General features: G+C 39.6%; 1 protein-coding gene across 1 annotated transcript in view; it reads right to left on the bottom strand.

The window, feature by feature from the left end:
• Positions 1 to 22,613, bottom strand: part of LOC139729225 (alpha-aminoadipic semialdehyde dehydrogenase-like) — a 52,084-nt gene that overhangs the window by 24,109 nt on the left and 5,362 nt on the right. Inside the window, exons 2-9 of the mRNA XM_071640158.1 lie at positions 17,549 to 17,602; positions 16,792 to 16,857; positions 12,549 to 12,629; positions 11,943 to 12,066; positions 10,216 to 10,348; positions 7,116 to 7,160; positions 1,265 to 1,342; positions 445 to 502 (exon numbers count right to left, since the gene is read on the bottom strand). Of these exons, the coding sequence (XP_071496259.1) occupies positions 445 to 502; positions 1,265 to 1,342; positions 7,116 to 7,160; positions 10,216 to 10,348; positions 11,943 to 12,066; positions 12,549 to 12,629; positions 16,792 to 16,857; positions 17,549 to 17,602 (639 nt within the window). The remainder of the gene's footprint in view (positions 1 to 444; positions 503 to 1,264; positions 1,343 to 7,115; positions 7,161 to 10,215; positions 10,349 to 11,942; positions 12,067 to 12,548; positions 12,630 to 16,791; positions 16,858 to 17,548; positions 17,603 to 22,613) is intronic.

Below are 22,613 nucleotides of genomic sequence, written 5' to 3' on the forward strand. Positions count from 1 at the left end.
ACCCTCACATGCACGGCGCGCCTCTCCCCAGCAGAAACTAGAACACGCACTTTAGTGCATGCATGAAAACTTCAAAAATGTGCAGCTTGAACTCCCAAGTTCATTGACCCTACCTGGCAAAATACCGAAAATCCTTCATAAAATCCATAAAAATTTCATGATCACTACCCAAATTTAATCATTTGTAACTTGCGTCATTCTCAATGTTTCCTGCAAGTTTCATCCAAATCCGTGCACAATTTTTTGAGTTATTTTGCACACGGACAAACTAACAAACTAACTATCTAACTAACGGTAACTAACGGTAACGAAAACATAACCTCCCCCCTTGGCGGAGGTAATAATAAGATAAAAATGATGTTTGGCATCACTCTGCACACAGCATGTACACAGGGCATGACGCATATTCAAGTTGGCAAAAAATGTAACTCCCAAGGCACTTACAGCAGTACTCCCAGTGAACGACAAGAGTGGTATCCTTGTGTCTTTGGCCATGGCTTGTCTGTCACATACAAAATATGAAATGATACATTACTGCTGGGCGACAAGTGTGAGAAGGTGTATTGTATATGCCATAGATGCTATCTTGTCAGCATAATATCTAGCAAATCTGGACTTGTAAAGATTCTGTAATTTCAAAAAAGTGGCTGAATTCATGGGGTAGAATGACAGTCATTACATGACAAAAATACACATCATTCCTGCTGGAGAGACTTTCCACCTCAGATCTTTTTGAGGATTGTTTTCTTTTCATGAACATCAGTCAACTTGTGCAGTTTACCACAATAAACACACAAAAAAAATATATGGCATGCACAGTATCTCGTTCAATGACATACATTTTACTACAGAGGTGGATTGTAATTTCCTACACCCTCTATTCACATATATGTTAAGTCATTTATTCATTTTTTGTTGGGGGATGATGGTGGATTGAATCATATCTTGAAGTCCTACATTGCAGTACAACCATAGATCTAAATATTGCATTTCAGAAGATGAAAAAACACTAAATGAAACCAACAAATTTTAAAGATTATTTTTCTGAGTAGGATGGCTTACAATCATTGACAATGAACATGACCTGCATGACATTACAGATGACCGTATTTTTTTTTTCTCTCTCGCTCTTTCTGCATGCATATACATGTATGTGCCTATGAGCTAAGAGGCCCCCCCCCCCCCCCCCAAGCTTGGAGAAAATAATGAAACTGGATGTTCTTGGAATCTAAATACGATGCAGACAGCTGAAGCAATGACTTACCCTATGTCAGCTCCTCCACACAGCAAAGTGATGATGCCTGGTGGTACCCCGTTCGCATCCATCACAGACTTCACGACTCTTTTGGAAAAAGAGGGGAGTCATAAAAAGAAAGGTTCACTGTGCATGGTTTTGTGTATCATACCTAGCCCCTAGTGAGCTCATTGTTACAATGAGCTACAAGATGCTAATCTCTAAAAGACATGTTTTTATGATTTGACTTTCAGACATTGATTTTCGCAGAATACATGTTAAAAAGGTAAACAAGTGAACCTACAAGTATAGCAGGCTGGGGAATTCCATTTAACAATGGAATGAGTAATGCTCACAAAATAATTTGCCTTGATATGAGGGCTCACAAAATGACTGCTTATGTTAAACATAAATAAGCCTCCACATATGACATGCTTTTGAACATGGTACACTGTCTCAGGCAAGTGTATAGTAATACGTGGAAGTACAAGGTAGCATCAAAAGAATTAAGTTAAAAGATGATGCACTCCCTGCTTCTACGTATGTATTGGGATATCATTCTTCTAGAATTAATCTCTGTAAAATTCAGACCAAATCTATGCGGTATTTCACAAGAAAAGTTAAAATATCCGGAGTTCCCAAAGGAGAACTTAATGTGCAAACTGGACAATGAGCAAGCCATTGCAGACAAACAGCATAATACAGGCATAAGAAATATCCCTCTTGCTTCCTTGAGCTTTCTGAGCTGAGGGATAATTTACGAGCACAAGACAATATCTTTTTTTGCCACATCTAAATTTTCAGTGAATACTCAGCATCGCTGTGTACGATGTTCAAATAATTTTCTTGTGAGCTGTCTGGCCTATGTCATGGCAGTAAGACAATATAGGCGGAAAGAAAATATGTTGATGACCTGAAGTCTGTTGAGCCAGTAATTAGAGACATTTTGCTTTCATAACCAAATCTCAAGGAGCTCACTATCAAATTCAGTCAACATAACGAGCACACGCAGCTTCCTGATTGTCCATTTTATCTCTCTAATGATGTTTATTTGAGGTTTTTCAGACACACACGCACAAATGTGCACACACACATACAAGAGCCTCTGTTTGCATTGATTTTGCAAACAATGTGAATTCTGTTCTGGGATGTACATGTACTATGTACACAGATTAGCCTTCCTCTCTTTCCCCTCCCCCACCTTAAAAAAATTTATAAATTTACATGTGCAACAAAAACATTGTTATATCCTTTTTGAAGAAATACAGATGTACTTGAAGATAAAATGTATGTTGTCGAACTGTGCAATACATATTGGGTATGATATTAAAGTCAAAGACAAAATATATAATTCACAAAATGATTCAAAAGCAGAGCTGCCAACTTTTGTAAAAGCCTTTCAGTACTATGATGGCTGAAAATCAGTAATTTGCACCTTTTTTGAGTGAAAATCAGTAATCCTTAACAGTGTTATAGAATTTATCACAGACAATGCAGGGTTCTCGCCAGGAATTTCTTCACGCTTGTCGGCATTTATGCGCGCTGTTCTGGGGGTGGGTACGGGAGGGGGGTTCCCCCTCCCGCGCGAAGCGCGGAAGCCTTCGCTAATGCTCAATACAACACAGATAAATCGCCGCTAAAATGCCACTAAATGCGACATTTTCACGGAGATGTAATGAACGTTGTGAGGGGCATATTCTCACAGAAACAATGCAGAAACTCCATACCTTTTGTTAGCGGCAGTTCCTAAATAATAAATGAAAGAGAAGTAGGTGCCGATGGTGGAGGTTCCGATTTCTTTTAGGCCTTTCCTGTTTCACTGTTAGCCGCCTCTGCATCGCAACAACGCGCGCCGTGTTGCTTTCTCGCCGTCTGCTCGACCACGTGGTAGGCCTATTGCATGCAGATGCGCGAGAAGCGATCGAGAACTTTCGGGACATCGTTGCACTTTCCTTTCTGGGTATACTGCGGTAGTTTGGCCGTGACATCAAAGAGATATCATACAAAAATGTAATGATGGTCATTATTCCGAAGGTTTGTTTAATCATAAAATGAAACGATTCATTACTGAGTACTTCGAAGGTTTGTAATCGAAAACAACAACAACACCAAAGGTCGGTACTACAGATGAATGTTCAAAATAAAACTGATTTCGTTCGAAGATTAACAAGCATTTTTTCTTTATTATTTTCCGATCAACGAACCTTCAGAAAGGAATCTATCATCTATCATCGTTATTGTTTCAGAATAACAAACCTTCAGAATAAGAAAACACCCTTTTGGGGCCGTTGTTGTATTCCGAAATTATACTGGCAGAACATTCGAAATAACAAAACTGATTTCGTTTGGATATAAACGAATATTTTCTCCTTTATAATTTTTTTATTAACGATCATTCAGAATTAAGAATGTAGAGTATTATTTTGCCATTATTCTTTCGGAGTAACGAACCCTGAGGGTAAGAAAACTGTAACCGTTTTCATTTCTTCTTTATCGTTTTCCGATTAACGATCGTTCAGAATTAAGAATCTAAAGTATTATATCGTTATTCTTTCGCAGTAACGAACCTTCAGAGTAAAAGAAAACTGTAACCGTTTTGGGGCCGTCGTTTTATTCTGAAATTTCAATGACGGAAACGTTCGAAATAACAAAACTGATTTCATTGTGAAATGAACGGACATTTTTTAAAATCATTTTTGGATTAACGAACCTTCAGAATAAGGAATATAGTATTATTTTTTCATTAATCTGTCGGAGTAACGAACCCTAAGAGTAAGAAAAGTGCAACTGTTTTTTGGGCAGTTTTATTCCAAATTTCACTGGCAAAACGTTCGAAATGACGCACTGATTTCGTTTTGAAATTTACGGACATTTTTCTTTATTCAATTTTCGGTTAACGAACCTTCAGAATAAAGAATCTATTATTATTTCATCATTACTACTTCTGTCGGAATAACAGACCCTTATAGAGTACGAAAACACGCTGTTTTGTGCCGTCGTTTTATTCCGAAATTTCACTGACAGAAACGTTCGAAATAACAAAACTGATTTCGTTGTGAAATGAACGGACATTTTTTCTAATCATTTTTTGGATTAACGAACCTTCAGAATAGGGAATCTAGCATTATTTTATCATTAATCTGTCGGAGTAACGAACCCTCAGAGTAAGAAAACTGCAACTGTTTTGGGGCAGTCGTTTTATTCCAAAATTTCACTGGCAAAACGTTTGAAATGACGCACTGATTTTGTTTTGAAATTTACGGACATTTTTCTTTATTCAATTTTCGGTTAACGAACTTTCAGAATAAAGAATCTACAATTTGTTATTTCATCATTACTACTTCTGTCGGAATAACAGACCCTTAGAGTACGAAAACACGCTGTTTTGTGCCGTCGTTTTATTCCGAAATTTCACTGGCAGAACGTTCGAAATGACAAAACTGATTTCGTCGTGAAATGAACGGACATTTTTTCTTAATCATTCTTGGATTAACGAACCTTCAGAATAAAGAATCTAGCATCATTTTATCATTAATCTGGCGGAGTAACGAAAAAAAAAAATGAATCCTGGTGGCGATAACTGATGCTGGTGTAGAGAAAAACAAAGACAGCTCGCTCAAAAGATGCTTCCTTCTTTGCAGATTATTTTCTCCCCAGTCATTCCTATCGTTCTCCTCCCATGAACCCCTGCCATGCACGGACGATGAACAAAACAAAATGTTACCGATGCTGCAATGAAAAAAAAAGAAGAAAGAAACACTCCCTCAAAGCAAATTATCTACACTTTTCAAGTTGAACAAATTGATGTTCGTAATGAAGAATAAAAAAAAAAGCACGACCTCAAGCAGTGGGGAAACTTGATATCATGGCTTGTGGAAATTTCCATGATATTTCCACGAAAGCCAGGTGTCAGATAAAGAATGTCGCGCGTACTGCCACCTTGCTTCAGTGGTCGTAAACAGCGTGTACATAGCATGTAAACCAACTGGGAACATTGATGAATGATCATCATTTATTTTCTGCCCATGAAGGCCCCCTAACCCACCTTTTAACAAACCAAGCCAGAAGCACGTGGAGCATTACGTATACGTTGAACTTGAAAGACCATCATGACAGAATTACTATAAATTTCGGCCCGGAGAGGGAAAATGGAATATTCACGAATGACGTTTACAAATCCATAGAAATTGAAAAGGCTAAAATGGAACGCATGGCTTTTTAGATTTAAAAAAAAAATAACCCACTGAAACTACCAAAACCTAAATAACAATTTGCATTTGCTTACTCCATCGCACGTTCTTTTTTTCTTTTCTTTTTTTAACGAAAAATGGAGTTAATTTTCTCTCTGCGGCAATTAATGCTTTGAACGCATCTAATTTTGCGTCATTGCCGATGGCCAGCTTCCTAAAGAATTGATACGAATCCTTTCAAATATGCGAAACAGTCTAAAGATCCTGGATCCTGGCGGTGAATTTCGGTGGTATTATAAATCCTGCTCACTATCAAAATTTAATCATCTGTTCCTTGCGCCATTTTACCAACCAACTGTTCCTGAAAATTTCATCCTAATCTGTTCCCAAATTTTGACTTATTTTGCGAATAGAGAGACAGACAGGCAGACAAACTAACAAACAAACCAAAGCAGCCAAAAAAAAAAAGAAGAAAATACAACCTTTGGCGGAGGGGGGCATGCATTTCATATCGTTTGTTTTTGCGTAACCCGACAACAAGCGTGACAACAAGCGAGCACGTGTCAGCCTTCCTCAGCCTCGCTCGGCCTCCGACCCTCTCTTCCCGTCCTCTCTCTCCCTCTCACAATACACTGTAGCGTTGTACACGCAGGCGGCTGGATAAGTGGCCGGCTGGGTGCTTGTGCATGTGTGTGTGGATCCCAAATCAGAGCGCATGTGAGTGAGCAAGTGTGTGATGTGGTGTGTATCAGCAGGGAGGTGAGACCTCCCTGGTATCAGCTAGTACGTCGCTCTGTTGAGCCGCGTTGTTGTGATCGGTGCGGTGACTGCGTGGGTAAATTTTTGCGCTTGTATAAGTATGTAAACTGCAGCTGCTTTCAACATCTAGCTTCTTTTCTAGCCAGATAATAAAGACTGAAAAAGGCGAGAAATTGGTCCGAACTTAGCTCGTCAAGCAAGTTACCCTTGTCGGCAAGTTCACGCGTGGTGTTACCCTTGTCGGCAAGTTTTACCCTTGTCGGCAATTGCTTCTTCAAACCGCACGCTTGTCGGGGCCGACAAGGGTGATATACGCTGGCGAGATCCCTGCAATGATTTCTAAAATCAGTAATTTGCTTGTAACCTTCAGTATTCTTGTCCAATTTCAGTAGAAATTACTGAAAATCAGTACTAGTTGGCAGCTCTGCAAAAGTCATACAGACATGGTAGTTTTTGTAAAACTACATTGTACACAATGGCTTCCATGCAGTTAAGCAACAGAGAACATACACTTCGATACAGACGGTACATGCACGCGAGCGCCACAAACACACATAAAACTTTACACCCATTGATCTGTGGGGTACATCTTTGTAGTCTTTTCTATTGCTCTGTGTGTACCTTACAAATTAGTTTCTGTTTCCCACAAGCTTGGTAAAATGGGCATCCTATGGTAATGTAATGTTCCCTGCACCCAAGGTAGCTTAAAATATGTGGGAACAGTTACACATGTGCACTATAGCATGTGCGCACAAATTTATACCAGTACACACAATTCCAACATGAATGATACGAAAGCTGTGAAGATTAAGTAATACAAACACAGACACAAACACACACACAAACACACATACACAAAAAGACACAGCTCCTTTGTAAACAACCTCAGCTTTAGTACCATCATAGGCTATTATGAGACAAATGTGACTTACTTTGTTGTAGCAATGTTGATGAGTGGTGTAGATGGTGCTCCTTTCCTGTAATTCAATGATAATAAAATCATACTCACGAATATTGCATCAACAGATAAAAGTTTGCATTATATTTGATTCAAACTGAATGCACAATTCTTGTCATTTTCCTTCAAACTCACTCCCTCCATGTAGGTTCTCTTTTTCTCTCCTGCTTCTCCACCACTGAGATTCTCTCTAACATTGTAATGCTCTGGATTCAAGAAATTCCTTCCATGCAAAAATTTTTACCTCTCATAATATGACAGTATTGGTCAGGACAAAGTTGATAGGTACATTGTATGAGCTACCAATGTACTGTATTATTATCCATACAGAGGATTTTTAGAGCCCAAATACAAGTGTTATTTTGTCGACGCACCTCATAACCTCCGACCCACTTAGAAAGTTTGTTGAACTCGACCAATATTTTTTTGCCGAGGCGACAAAATATTTAAAATATTGGACGGCAAGAAGGGGATTCCCCACAGTTTTTATAAACTGCACCGTGATTGGTTGAAATATATGAGACGACCCGAAATATGAAGTAAAACGTCTGTGATTAGTCAGTTACGAATTAACTAAAATATCGGGGTTTTTTTTTAATTCTGTGTTGATATGGTGTTACTAGACTTGTTTCAAGAACAGAAGATTTGTTTTGGCCTAGTTCGACGTTGATCTAAAGGGCTTTTTACACTTGTAAATTTTTGCTTAGCCCCGGACCAACGGTGGGGCTAAGGGGGGGGGGGGGGGGGGGGCCTTAGCCCCACCGTTGGTACGGGACTATCCTTAGCCCACTTTCTGTTTACACTCGTTTTTGCCAAAGTGGGCTAGCCCCACCGATAGTACGGTACTATCTGGCCCTGCAAAATAGCAGGGGTTAGCACCGCAATTGCGGTGCCAAGCAAGTGAGTGTAAACAGAACGAAAAAATAATCCTGGGCTAAGCGACGGAGACGAAGTCCGACCCTCACTGACCAATCAGAAACGAGGTAATCAAGTGCTGCCGGTGCGTGCGTGTACGTGTACAGTACACAGCGTAATTATGAATATTCATGTGGTTTGGAAAGTCCGGGGCTAAGAAATACGAGTGTAAAAAGGTCAGTTTTCTCCTTAGCCCCGGACAAGAGATAGAACGGGACTAATTGGCGAGTGTAAAAAGCTGAAAAAATTGGTACGGGACTAACGATAGTCCTGGGTCAGAGAAAGTCCGGGGTCAAGAAACACAAGTGTAAAAAGCCCTTTCATTTCCTTTGGAATGTACATCAAAATACATAGATCACTGTTTTATCTGGGAATGAAGTGGATTAACTTGCACCGAAGAGTGTACCATACCCCATGTCAGGATCAAGTACAGTAGGAGACCATACAGCACTCAGAGACAGAAAGGGTAAGTGGAAATATTCTCTGCTAAAATCCTCTGCAGGATAATAATGATAATATTGGGTGTCCTATTTTGGCCAATGCAAGGAAATATTGGACTCGCTAAGCAAAATATTGGACTCGTCTTCGACTCGTCCAATATTTGTGCATAGCTCTTCCAATATTTCCTTGTATTAACCACAAGGCCATCCAATATTATATAAACATGATGCATAAGACACTGTAGTTATTGCGCTTGTGTCAAAGACCCCGTTTACAGTGAGTGAAAAGGCCGGCTCAGCCTGGCCTTCCTTTCACTGTAAACGCTCAAAAGGCCAAATACAGTACCAGAAACGGCTGCGCATTTGGCCAAGCTCTGGAGGTAGTCTCGGCCTGGGTTCAGCCCGGGCTCAGCCTGGCCTTTTCTCATTGTAAACGCAAACTGGGCCAAAAGTGGTACCAAATAGCGACTGTCGCGCTCCCAATAATAGTCGTTTGTTTACAAGCAGAGCGCCACTACGACAAAATATTGAAAGGTTTAAATTAAAAGCCCGGGCTGAGCCCTCCACTGTAAACGGACAGAATTGCGGGGCAGAGTACTGCACTTGAGGCCGGGCTCAGCCTGGGCTCAGCCCGGGCTTTGCTCAGCCCTTCACTGTAAACGGAGTCATAGTCTCTGCGCAACTATTTATCTCGTTCGAATTTTGATATTTCACCACACTGTCATGTTCAGATGTCATGTCAATGTCCCAACCCTCACATCTCATTAACTCATTCTCTTAAGCCCAGCATCTCCTGGTCACTGTTGTCTGCATCTTTCGGGACACTGGATATTATAGGGAGCCTCCTAGGCGGAGACTCACTCTGGGCAGAACATAAGACCACACCCATCTCCATGGTGATACATTCCACAGTGTTCTGTGTGCCACAATATGCATTGCACATCCACACTGGCACATCACAGAGCATGGCAGCATCAGCTGTTTAATTACCTTAACTCTCTGCTCACCAGTGAAATCCATGATTTACAGGTTAATGACAGCTAAATGCAGTGGTCCTCTTTGAGCTTGAGCATGTGTGCCCACAAGTTGATAGGCACAGCTTTGTTCACTCATACAATACATATGCCACATTCATTATAGATAGCTCAAACAGTTCTTCAAGGTGTTGTTTACCATTGGAGCAGTGATTTTAGAAGCGTTTGAGTTGTCACATTTGATGCATATACACGTGTAGGACAGTTGTACCACAAAACTTCCGACCATATAAAAAATTTGCAATGAAGCCTGAAATAAAAGGAGATATCACTATTTATTTTTTAATAAACCATAACTGTAGAAGTTTAGTCTAGAAACAATTATATTACATTGCATAACTGTTGTTCACAATCTGTATATTTAACCCGTTCCATACTGAATTCTGAAATGCCCATAGACTTAATACGCATGCCACCAGGTTCCCGTACGGAACGGGTTAACAGTACTTCACTCTGATAATATTGATTACCATTTTTACATTGGTTGTTTCTACCTCCAACTCACATTTTAGATTTATTTTGAAGCACTAAAGCTGGGTTTGTGTTTTATCTGCAAATGGTAAATACACTGTAATGCCTTTAAGTTTCGTCATCCACAGAATTGATTACAGACAGACAACTCAACAACATAGTGCCTCCCACAGCGAAATGTTGGGAGCAATGAAAACATATTTGGGAAATTTACCACATGATGGAGTTTCCACAGACAAGTGAAAGTGATGCATTCCATCCAAAGACAGCATTGGGAAAGTTGAATGCTGTGATAATGCCAACAGGACCCAGTGGATTCCATTGCTCCAGCAGAGCATGACCCGGGCCTAGGATTAACAAACAATTAGCAATGAGGGTTACAAAGGCAAGGAGTTAGATACACATGTGGTTTGTTGAGCAACAAAAAGGTTTACAAACATACATTCTTATTTTTTAAATTCTATTATCTGACCGCAATCAATCTTTCACCCATCATAAAACATTTGCTATGTAAGGCAACCTTTTGCATCTTTTAAACCAATCTGTACATTCCACCGAAAACAAATCCAAAGCATTTCAAACAAGATATTTGTGTCTTACATTGTTGATTGTCTCCTGTAGTAAGCAAACACCTTATTATCCTGATTACACTGTCATACAACTACACAAAGCGACTCCTATAATTTGTAAAGCCCCTCAGTGAAGCAAACTACAATGGATAGAGCAACAATTGGGAAACTGAAATAAGATTATATGTCCACCCATCTGGCCAATAATAGGGATCTTTGCAGTTGTAAACATAATTGCACAGACCTTCAAACTGGGTTTAGGTATTATGCTTAGCAAGAAGGGGTGTACAATGTGTGGGGGAGAAAGAGAAGAGTTATTTTCGTGTCAATGGTACCCAACAGATACTGTAATGCACTCACGCTTGGATAGTCCATTCAAATCAAGTATTACAGGATTTTTGCTTGGAGGGGAGAATACCAAATTTTGTGGCATTAGATCTATGGGCGGCTGAAGAGTTTCATTCCTTTGCTGTCAAATGATGCAGCTTTTTCGGAACAAATGGAAGAAAGTAAAAGACATTAGATGCATTCAAAGTGTTATGTTTGTGTTTTTGAGCAACACACTGTCTTGTAACTTTATTTAATCCTTCTTGGTTATTATGTTCTAAAAATATCAAAGGGAGTGAAAACTGGACATACTGAGCTCAATCAGAAAATTGAAATTGGCAGATAAAGACATATAGTGTATAATAGGAAAGTGGGGTTTAGCTGCGGCAAAACAAGTCAATGGAGATGAATACATTATCCTCGTTCAATGAAACAATAATTTCAAGGAACACTCTACATGCTTTCCCTAGACCCTCAATATGTCTTCACAAGATTTCTTTTAGGAATCATGTGTTGTATCAAATCAAAGCAGAGAAATAGGGAAATAATGTCAAGTTATCAGAGAATCGGCCAATCACAATCTTTGACCCCTTTCTTGTAGCAGGTCACATATGATTTGTTACACATTATAGTTTGGAAACATATTCTATGGAAATGGTAAGAAAGCCACAATCCAGATGAATAGTTCAGTGAAAAACAGCGTTTACATTTAGATGCTGTTCAGCAAGCAGGGGATACAGCATTCAAGTATTATACTTGCAGGTCAAAACACTGTAGTTGCATACATAGGGAAACCTTCAAATTTCACAACACTCTTCACACTTGACTGGAAATTTCAACAAATCTAGCTTGAAAATCAAAGTATACACTTGAACAATTTACATATTATTAATATTTAATATCTAATTAATAATAATAATTAATATTCAAATAATTGCATCATGATCAAGGCAAGATGGAGACAGGTTGCACGATTCTTCACAACATGCAGAAATCTGTTAACGGATATTTTCCAACAGTAAAAAAATAAACAGAAGGTACTGACGCTCAGAAGGGAAAACGTTGCCAGAAAACATCCTTGAGAGACCAGTAGAGAAGTCGAGCATGTCAATGAACTCTTGCACCTCACCCAGACCTTCTGATGCAATCTTGCCAACTTCCAGACTGATCTGGATGGGATAAGAGAGGGTGCAGTTTGTCAACAGAATGAACAAGATTAAGACAGATGAAGTACAAGTTTCTAAGGTTGAAAATAGTGCCATCATTGCTATCATTTCATTTTGGCTGTTTATTTTTTTGAAGCACTTTACATAAAGGGTATCACGCAAGTTAGCACTTTGTACATATTCACAGACGGGTTTTTTAATTTCGTAAAGTCTACATTGCTACAGATGTACAAGTCCCTTTGAATTAAACAAACAAACAAACAAACAAACAAACACTAAATTCACATAAAAATTCAAAACACAAAATCATGATCACTTCCGACTAGTGGACACATATAATACACTTTTACAGCTTAACTTTACCCTCTATCCAATGTGTGTGCAATCATAACTATTGACAGCCCAACTATTCACATGGTATCATATATTGTTTCAATGTATGTATCACTGTAGTAGGGTGGTGCTCATATATATTTAACACATACCAGATTGCCAAGAGCCTGCTTCTTCTTTCTGAGTGCTTCTCCAATCTGCCTTACAATCTCTCCTCTGTTGGGGGCAGGCATCTAGGACAAACAAACAAGCAAACAAACAATAAAAAATGTGATGTATATAAAAAAAAAACTTAAACAGTACAAATATTATCAGTACCAGAAAAACACAGATTCCATTCAAAAACAATTATCTGTTTGTCTCTCAAAAATTGTATTCCCTCAGTTAACCCCTTTTTCTTTTAATCTGGTGATGTTTTATTTGGGGTTTTTTAATGTCCTTTGTCCCTTTTTACCAGATGCCAGCCATAATGAAATGTGTGGAACACTTCTGCAGCTTTTACTGTCAAAATCTGATACCTGTAAAGGCAATGAAATCATGCAACTGACTCTTGTGGAATGTGTGGAAGTAATGCATTCTCAACAAAAAATCATACAGAGTCGTTTAGAGAGTATGTGTGTCAGCAAACTGACATTGGTATGAGAGTTCACATGCAAAATGGAAGAGGTGATGCCACTGCATTGCTACCATGGCAACCATTTACGGATGCTAAGAAGATACCATGTTAATGATATCCATTCATTTGGTGATTTCAATCCAACTTTCAATGGTGTCAAGTCCTACATTCATTACGATTCCTTCTTATTTGGTAGCAAATTTCCATTGCAGCATCTATTTTTATTTTATGTGAAGTACTGCCTAAGAATATGACCATGTCTTTTGATGGACAAATTGTAGTCAGTGCACAGCTATCTCAAAAGAATGTTTGAATATTGCTTGTGCCAGCAGCCTACAATATGTACTCAAACAATATTTCATCAAATATCTCTTTGAGTCTGATCTCGTTTTCTCTGGCATCACAACATGATCATGATGGCAAAGGTATTATACGAAACCTACACTTTGTACTACTAGTCTCCATCAAGGCTGATAGTTTTGTTGAGATTTTTTTAATCACTAGGCTAAGGACGGCAAAGACAGGTTGTTACTTTTCTGTTTTACTGTTCATTGGCATCTCAGCTGCAAGATACAATGTATGACATTGACTAGATTGCTGCTCATCAAAAATGCACTTGTATCAGCAACTTGTGTCTTGTCACATGACAATTTGACCAAAGTTTATAGCACTGTAAATTTGCTAATATGGGGTAAACTTTGGTTTCTTTTTGCCGTCTGTGTAAAAGATGACAGGGCAAACACATTAATACGAATTTGGCTGAGATAAAATGCACTTGTGTATTTGAACAGTCCCTTGTTGTAACCCTTCTATTTTTCTTAACATGTTAATAGTAATTATCTGTGAAATAAGTTACTCAGTAAAAGACACTTGAGACATAGTATAAAATTCTTATCACATGCACACTGCCATATACAAACTTAAATCATATTTCTATTTCTCTCTCTCTCCAAGGGGTCAGTGTATGATGATTACAGAATAACAAGAATCATGGGGCAGCAATGCTTGCAAGTGTTCACTACCAACACAAGGTAGTCCACAGATGTTTTGATAAATGGAATTTAATACACAAACATGATGAATTCTGTGTTTCAAATGTGCAAAATAAGATAAGATGTTCCACCTTTCTAATGTAATTCAACATCCATGTTAACTGGTAGAAATGGTCTAAGACATTTCAGCAAACATGCCTATCCTTGTCACTACACAAGAAGATAGGCATACTGAAGTACAATGTAAATTGTCCTCGACATGCCATGTGAATTGATTTACTCTAAATATTCAGAAATAATAATTGGAAACAGTGATAAATACATTTCATCCTTTATACACGGTAAACATCAATATGATAAGAGTATCACTACTTGGTATAACATGCACGTATAAAAGAATTTAAGCCCATTGCATTGGGACAGAGGGTCTGCGACACTTATTGTGGTACATCAATATCGTAGTTTAATCTGAACTTGCCTGACATTTGCATCATAAACACTGGGCAGAGATCAAATAGGATCACTCACCAAGGCTGGCATCATACCATGCAGTAAATGACAAGTCATCATGGTCTCATGGATGACTGTCTACATCTACATGTATACAATACAGATACAATGTACATGTAGTTCATGATTTCAAATGCACATATGTGACCCGCGACAACGGTTTCAGGCAAAAGTCGCAGGAGCAAATTCCCTCCTAGGCGGGTTACAAAGATTTTGACATTATTTTCGTCGATTTAGGTTTTTTTTGCAGAAATCGAATCTTTGATATGTTTTCTACATCTGCACTAAATTTCATAGCATACGACTAAGTTTTTCCTATCGAAAATGGAATTTTAAGCACCCTATGTAGGATCGCACTCGTCAGTTTCGAGCTTCTTTCGAACGCCGCGCCAATATCCCCAGCGTTGCTACGGCGCAGGGTCTCGCATGCGATTGGCTGGTGCGTCGCATACATTTACATAATTCAGCTTTCGGAGACGCCAGTTGCAGCGTTTGGGGAATGCTTTGTCCACGCGTGCACGATTACATGCTCCATTGTTCTTGCTATAGTGGCTTATATACGCTCGCTCTGTAGTGCGTGCTCTTCGTTTGGCTTTCTATCCAAACTATTCTACCTCAATGTTCGACAACGGAAGTGAAACAAAAATCGTGTAGCATGACATAATCGTATGAAAAGAAAACTTAATATTCTCAAATTTGTCTACTTGTACATGTAGTAAAAATTATGACAGCAGACTGACTCAATGGAAGGTAGATGAGAGGAAAGGAGCGGTCACATGTGACCAATTATATTCAAATACTACACGTCAAGATCGCACCAAACTAACGAGTCATGTTTGTTTGTTTTAAACTTAATTAGCACCACCGAACAAAGCAGCATATGCATGTCTTGTAAAAGCAAAACAAACAGGAAGCGTGACCCTTGCCAGCACTAGCAATTTTCTGCCTTCAAAAGGGTTGCCAATGATAAAGACAAATCAACCACAATGAAAACGTGATTTGTAAATGTGTGGATTCGCCACCGCTTCATGAATCTGTTACATGCACACGGTCATGGCATGTGGATGCCATTGCGGCGTGCACCATACACATGTACAAATTGTACATGTACACCATACGTGCAATTATCGTATTCGCCATCTTGAAAGACGTACTGGTAAACAAACCCGAGGGAAATGCATTGTTTTTCGGCTCCATACGCTGAGCTCCGAGGAAGGTGCCCGGGAAATTTGACTCTCTCAGTGAGCCAATCAGAAGGTGACGTGGTTGCTAGAGGCGGAGCTTAACATCGATTGGCACCATCGTACGGATGGGTGATTCTCCCCCTCGCATCGCCGCTCGGACATTGTCTTTGAGAAAGAGGTGAATCTTCAAAGCCTGTTTTCTCGCAATTTTGTCAGGCTAACAACTTAAAAAGTGCATTTTATTTCTCTTTCTATGCCCACTTATGGTGCCAAGGAATACAAGTGTTTTATATCAATGAAAAGCTTAGGAAATGGGCAATGTGATTCAGTGAAAAAATGAATTTTCAAAATTCCCGACTTTTGCCTGAAACCGTTGTCGCCGGTCACATATAGTGTGTGATGTATAATGTGGAAAAAAAAAATGTTTCATCAGTTCCAGAGTAGTGTTGTTCTCGCCTTGGTGAAATGAAGTTGCACACAAACTACTTTATACCAGTACATGTTATTTAAAGTGCATATATTGTCTTAAAAAGTCCATGACAGAGTATGCATTGGCAATACTACATAACAGTGAATCATTTCATCTCCGACAATTCATTTATACCAGGTACAGTTATACTAGGTAACTGTGAGCACACTAAGAAAAAAACAATGAATATTACCAATGATATAAATATTACCAGTACAAGATCAATCACAAATCATGTAATGTATTTATGTGCTATTCGCAATCTAAAGATCAGTAATAAGTGTTTGGTGTATGACAGTCATACACTAAAGTTCCCTTGAGTTGAAGTCCTCGGGACAAAAAAAGTGCTTCGACGCAAGCAAAGTGTTATTGCTGATTAACTTACACAATTTTTATAATTACATGCATACATGTATGTGAGCAGGTGTGATGTACATTGTATGATGCTGAAGTTGAATTATACATGTAGTCATTTGCCAAAAGATGCCATGGCGAGTGGATGCCTTCAAAAAGTGAAAATGTCAATTTTGCATTTTTTCCATTCTTTATTGTCTTCTCTAAGCTATATGTGAATCTGAAACAAAATCTGTCATTGTAAATGATGCAGAAAAAGTCAAAACTCACCTCAGACCACACACTGTAAGCTTCCTGGGAAGCAGCGATGGCAACCTCATAATCCTCCATTGAGGCCTGGCAGATGAGATAAAAGGCCAAACAAAACCCAAACAAAATTAGAGCAATCTGACTGCAGTGCACAGTTAACCCAAATACCTCCATCTTCTCATCCAATCACTCTCTGCCACTTCGTATAATCCCTTCAAGACACAAGTAATTGATCTAAAGAGACCAAGTATTTGTGGGAGTTATCTTTAACTCTCTTTGAACTAAGGGACTCGTTTCTCCATCACTTTAACCAATTATGCCTAATTTCACTCACACTTATCTTTTTAACTATAAAAGTTACAACATGGAAATGACAGATGTTGCTATAGTACGGTGACAGTATAGAACAGGTGTTTACATTGATGATGGTAAAGCTGTGTCAAAAAAAAAGAAGAAGAAAGAATCAGTGCTGTGCCAGCATTTACTGACTGACAATCTATAGAATGTACATGTATAAAACAAACTACATGATTATCTTGTTTTAATTGTGGCAACTACAGAGTCATCAGGATCATTGGCTACTAACAATTGTTGTACGTGGTGTATCTTGTGTGTTTCTCTTACATTGAGTTCCTTTCAATACACATCATGCTTCTTTTGCTGTTGCTGTTCTATGAGACTTCATACATTCCTGTACAGTGTAGGCAAGCTATTTTATGTTGAGTTATTTTTTTTTTCAGTGCACAATGTACATCATGGAGACCTCCACATTTCTTACCTGCCTGACTCTGGCAATTGGTTTTCCATTTGCTGGACATATGGATGATATGACCTGCAGCAGGAAAAAAAAAAAGGACAAACAACACAAGAAACATGTCACTTGCAGTACAACTATGGCTTTTTGAATGCAACTGGCATAACAAATGAGCCATAGGTCGGCCTAAGAAACCATCTCTCATGTTCTGGTTGTTTTGTAAAAAATACTCCAAAGAACAAATCCTTCTATGCAAACGCTTAAAGATAATATCTAATGTTCTCACATTACAAAATTTGTTTAAAAATGATGAGCTCCGCCAGGAATGTGCTTTATTCTTCTTGAAGTCCACGGCATATATGCCAGAATATGATTTTATCACCAAAGAAATATAAAAATACTTATCGGGGACTGTGTAAAGTCTCACATCATCTCCTCCTCTTCTCCCTCTCCTTTATTCTCTTATTTCTATCTAGTGGGAAGATAGAAGAATTGTATGGTGATGCACTGCATTGCACTGCACTTACCCACTATTGGGCTTGTCTGTTTGTATTATGTGTTTAGAATTATAGTAGCCTGTAGTTTTGTTCTGGTGTATCACGATACACAATCAGGAAACTGCCTCACAAAATAATGTGTTGGGTGGAGCGCCCTCTTTGCAAATGAGTGGTCTAGGCCATGCGTGATCGACCAAGAAGCCTGCTCAACATTACCGAGCAGGACTGACTAGATTTTGCGAGCCTTGTACGAGGTGCTCTTCTCTATCTCAACTTTACATGCGTGCAGATTGCTCCCCGTTCCAAATTACTATCACAATCATTATTTTAGATGTTAAACAATGGAATATTTATTTTTTCCATCTTTGAAAAAAAAAAATATTTGAGTGTGAATTTCTTTTTACATAAGATAAGGCGTAAATATATTCAGTATTGAATGAGGCACCTTTAAGCACCAACAACAACAACAACTAGGTCACCATCTCAAAACACAGAATGCTAAAGTCAAAATAGTCATTTCAAAAGATTCTTCATTATACATCACCATCATACAAACACATAGCAGACAATGGTATCCTGTATCTTTCTCCTCAGCCAAGAAATGTGCTTGTACTTGTAATGTTGTATTGCATACAACTGAGAGTACATGTACATGTAGGTGGGTACTGGAATTTGTCAGTTGTGAATTCCGCCAATTTGTCAATTGTGAATTCCGCCATCTACTAGCCTCTTTGGGTGCTGTTTTTGTGCAAGCATCCATGGCATCCAGTGCAGACAGCACGCAAGCCATGCAAAGCTGTGGGATTGCGCACCTAGTGTGTACTCTATCAGTGTGGAATAACAATTTGGAACATGCACAAGATCAGGTTACTACAATGGTTAGTTCTGATTTTATTTTTTTATTTATATTTGTAAAATGATGTTAGCCTTCACTCTTCAGTTTCATATGGGGCCGATTCTTGCATGGACAGGTTAGAGCCACAGAAAAAAAGCACAGAAAATTTCAAGTTGGATCAGGCTGACATGTGCAGCATCCCTGCATTTAGCAAATCCGCTTGCACCTGTACTTTGGTGAGTCACTGCACACCGGCTGATTAAAACTCGATTTTTGTTAAAAAGCACAGAGTCAATGAGAAATTTTTTTTCTTTTCATCATGGAGAGTGGACATGTGTGTGTGTTGAAACCAAAAATTTACTGTGCCAACTGCGACAATGTCAGATGTGAATGGATGAAAAGTGAACAGCAGGCATCATGAGCATCTTGGGGCGAGGGCCTCATGAGCATGGCTCATGTGGAGGAGGGATTCTGGCCTTCAGACTTGCATTATATGAATATTACTGTATACGCTATATATTTCGCGGGGGTTTTATTTTCGCGAATTTCGCGAGTCGGGAGCTATTCGCGAAATCAACAACACGTGAAAATATTACCTTCCAAAATGAATCCCTTGCCTTGATGATGCGAAACATTTCAGTACTAGTTTACCATGTCATAGCTTACCAAAACAGACCATGTTGGCTAAGCTTGTTTACGTACATATAGCACGTCCACGTCTACTTACGAATACTGTAGAGAGCCAATCCATTATCGCAAGGGGACCACTCGTCAGAAATCTAGCGCGATGGACTTAACCACTTCAAAAATATTGAATTCTAACTTACTAGTTCGCAGAGTTTGGTAAAGTATTTTTCATGCAGTGTATAACTAGTATCATTCTTATTTGCTAGTAAGTTGAAAATTCACACTTTCTTTGCCACTTCATATTTTCTCTGGTCCCCCAATCACGAATTTAACCTCTCGCGAAAATGTGTGACAGCGGCAATTCGCGAAAAATTTATGTACGCGAAAATTATAGCGTATACAGTATGACGAATGAGGATGATCATGAGCAGCAGGATCAAGAAGCTCCCTATAAGCAGGTTTCCTGGACTGTAATAAATGGCAATGCCTCTGCAGAATTGGTGGAACTTGATTAATTAGTTTGAATGGTCTAACAAGATTTTAGTACAACTTAGATATCTAGCAAAATGGTACTAACTTATACTAGTTACTCTGCCACACTGATCAGTATATTCATTAACCGCGACCAGCCCGAAAACTGTGTTACGGAGCGGCGCGCACACGCCTCGGGGTTATAATTAGGGAGCTTTAGATTTTGACGCGCGGACGTTTTCAGCCGACGCTTGCGCTGGACGTTCTCCTCTCCCTGCCTCGTGTGGAAAAGTAGCTTTAGATTACGCTGGGACGCAACGTATAAAAAAATAAAATCGCGCCTGTAGCATGATACCATTAGGTTCATTGGTGTTATATTTTCATGCGCTCATGAGCATCATGGGTTATGTTGCAGTTCATCAACACAATAAATAGCAGTAAACCATGCTGCCTATTGTTCTCAAGATTTGCCTCCTAAAAATGACTGATTTGTAATCTGGGACTATCCGTAGAAACATAACATGGTGGCAAGCGGGAAGCATGGACGCCACAAGACTGAAATCGGATAAGTTCATGTCTATCTGAGTTATTTTCAACAAAGTTTTATGCTGTGCGCCAGGCCTAGTTGGACCGGACGGACCGCCGCTCGGGGAAAAACTGTGCTATATTGGTCACACGCAAAAGACTGAGTTCATGAAGCCAAAGCTACGCGGAGCTTTGCCTGACGACGCGACATAGACGGGATTGACTGTGACCAGTCGCGGATTGATACACACATGAACATCAGTGATACACACATGAACATCAGTAGATCACGTACGCGCAAACGAACTGCCCATTGGCGTACATACGTGACATCGTTTCCGCTCGCTACACAACGGGCCTAGCTATAGGCCTATGCAAGATTACGAGTCAACAGGCAGCACCTTAGACGGGTAAATTCCACGTACGATTTCTCCGAACTGACTTTCGGCTCGGACCAGACCAAACCCTTGTGACTGTCAGCGATACATCCGACTGCTCTCCACGCTGCTGACCGACGATTCCGCAGCTCACGGAACACAGAATAGCGAATTTGACTGTGGTCAACACAAATGCTTCGGTCCAGTTTGCCATTGCTCATCGTGCAATTGCCTGATGTCAGCGCTGAGTGGAGCGGACGGAGACCAGCAGAGCCTGCGAGTATACGACGGGAAAAACGCGTACACGCAGCCGTTTTACATCGCTACCTGAGACGGACCGAGATCGGTACCATCAACCGTTGGGCGACGACGGGTGAAACACAGAGACGTTATCACCGACATCGCTGGCCTCGCTGACCATTTGATGATTTCAATGTAAGATTTCCGTGGAATGTGATTGAATAACTCGATAGATTGGAAGCAATTTGTCAATATTTTAAAGGACGCTCTCCAGAGTGATTTACGACACACCTTGTAGACCTAGATCATAGAAGCTCTGAGGTACATTGCCAGTCATTGGCAGTGGTAACGATAGCCACTCAAGTCGGACGCTAGAAAATACAAAGCTGGAAATAAATGCTTGAACTAAATGAACGCTTTGCAGCATGAAAGAAAGTAGACTTCCACAAAATTTGAATTCACGATAAGACGGTAGTCTTACTCCTTTGTGTATGAGTAGTACTAGTAGACTTGCACGAAATTTGAATAAGGATAAGACGGTAGTCTTACTCCTTTGTGTATGAGTAGTACTAGTAGACTTGCACGAAATTTGAATAAGGATAAGACAGTAGTCTTACTCCTTTGTGTATGAGTAGTAAACGCACACGATACTTGAATTAGGATAAGACAGTGGTCTTACTCCTTTGTGTTACAGTGATAGTGTACAGAGATTACACAGTGATAATTGCTTGTTATGTATGTGTAGCTAAGAATTGTAAACACTTGAATTGCATGCACATATTGCAGTGATTGCTAAAACTGTATACACACACACACGCGCACATTCAGTACGGGAGAAATGTCAGGTATCACACCACCCTCCATGGATTGGGAGACAAAAAGATCCTCCCAAACGCGTTTCGCAGTTTTCAGACATTACTGCGAGCTGATATTTCAAGGACCCTTGAACAAAAAGACAGACCAAGAGAAAATCACATACATCCTTCTCTGGCTTGGACAAGAAGGTATCGGAATCTACAAGTCATGGAGCAAAGAAATGAAAAAAAACCGAACGAGCTGTTTTGAGGCATTCTCAAAGCATTTCGAACCAAAGAGCAACTTCCGGTTGGCCAGATTCCAGTTGCAGAAGCTGAAACAGGAGCCAGATGAAAGCATTGACAATTTTCTGGCTAGATGTCGCACATTGGCACAGAGATGTCAGTTCAAGGAAGGGGAAAATTGACGATAGATTGATTGAGCAACTCATCATTGGGGCAAGCAACAGGAAAGTACAAAGAGATACTACTGGGGCAAAGATGATACGCTCACACTAGATGCAGCTCTTGACGTTGCAAGAAACTCAGGAAGCTACTCGTTTGGATATGAAGTCACTGAATGAGAAATCTCTCAACCTTGATGTCGTGAGGAAAAAAGGCCACTTCCAAAGACAAAATGGACCGACACCAGAAAAAAAGAAGTGCCATTTTTGTGGACTGTCACATCCACCGAGGAAGTGTCCAGCATATGGAAACCAAATG

The sequence above is a fragment of the Diadema antillarum genome, unplaced genomic scaffold, assembly GCF_040938485.1.
Source record: "Diadema antillarum isolate AM-2024a unplaced genomic scaffold, OU_Dant_1.0 seq00000226_RagTag, whole genome shotgun sequence".
NCBI classification, from domain to species: domain Eukaryota; kingdom Metazoa; phylum Echinodermata; class Echinoidea; order Diadematoida; family Diadematidae; genus Diadema; species Diadema antillarum.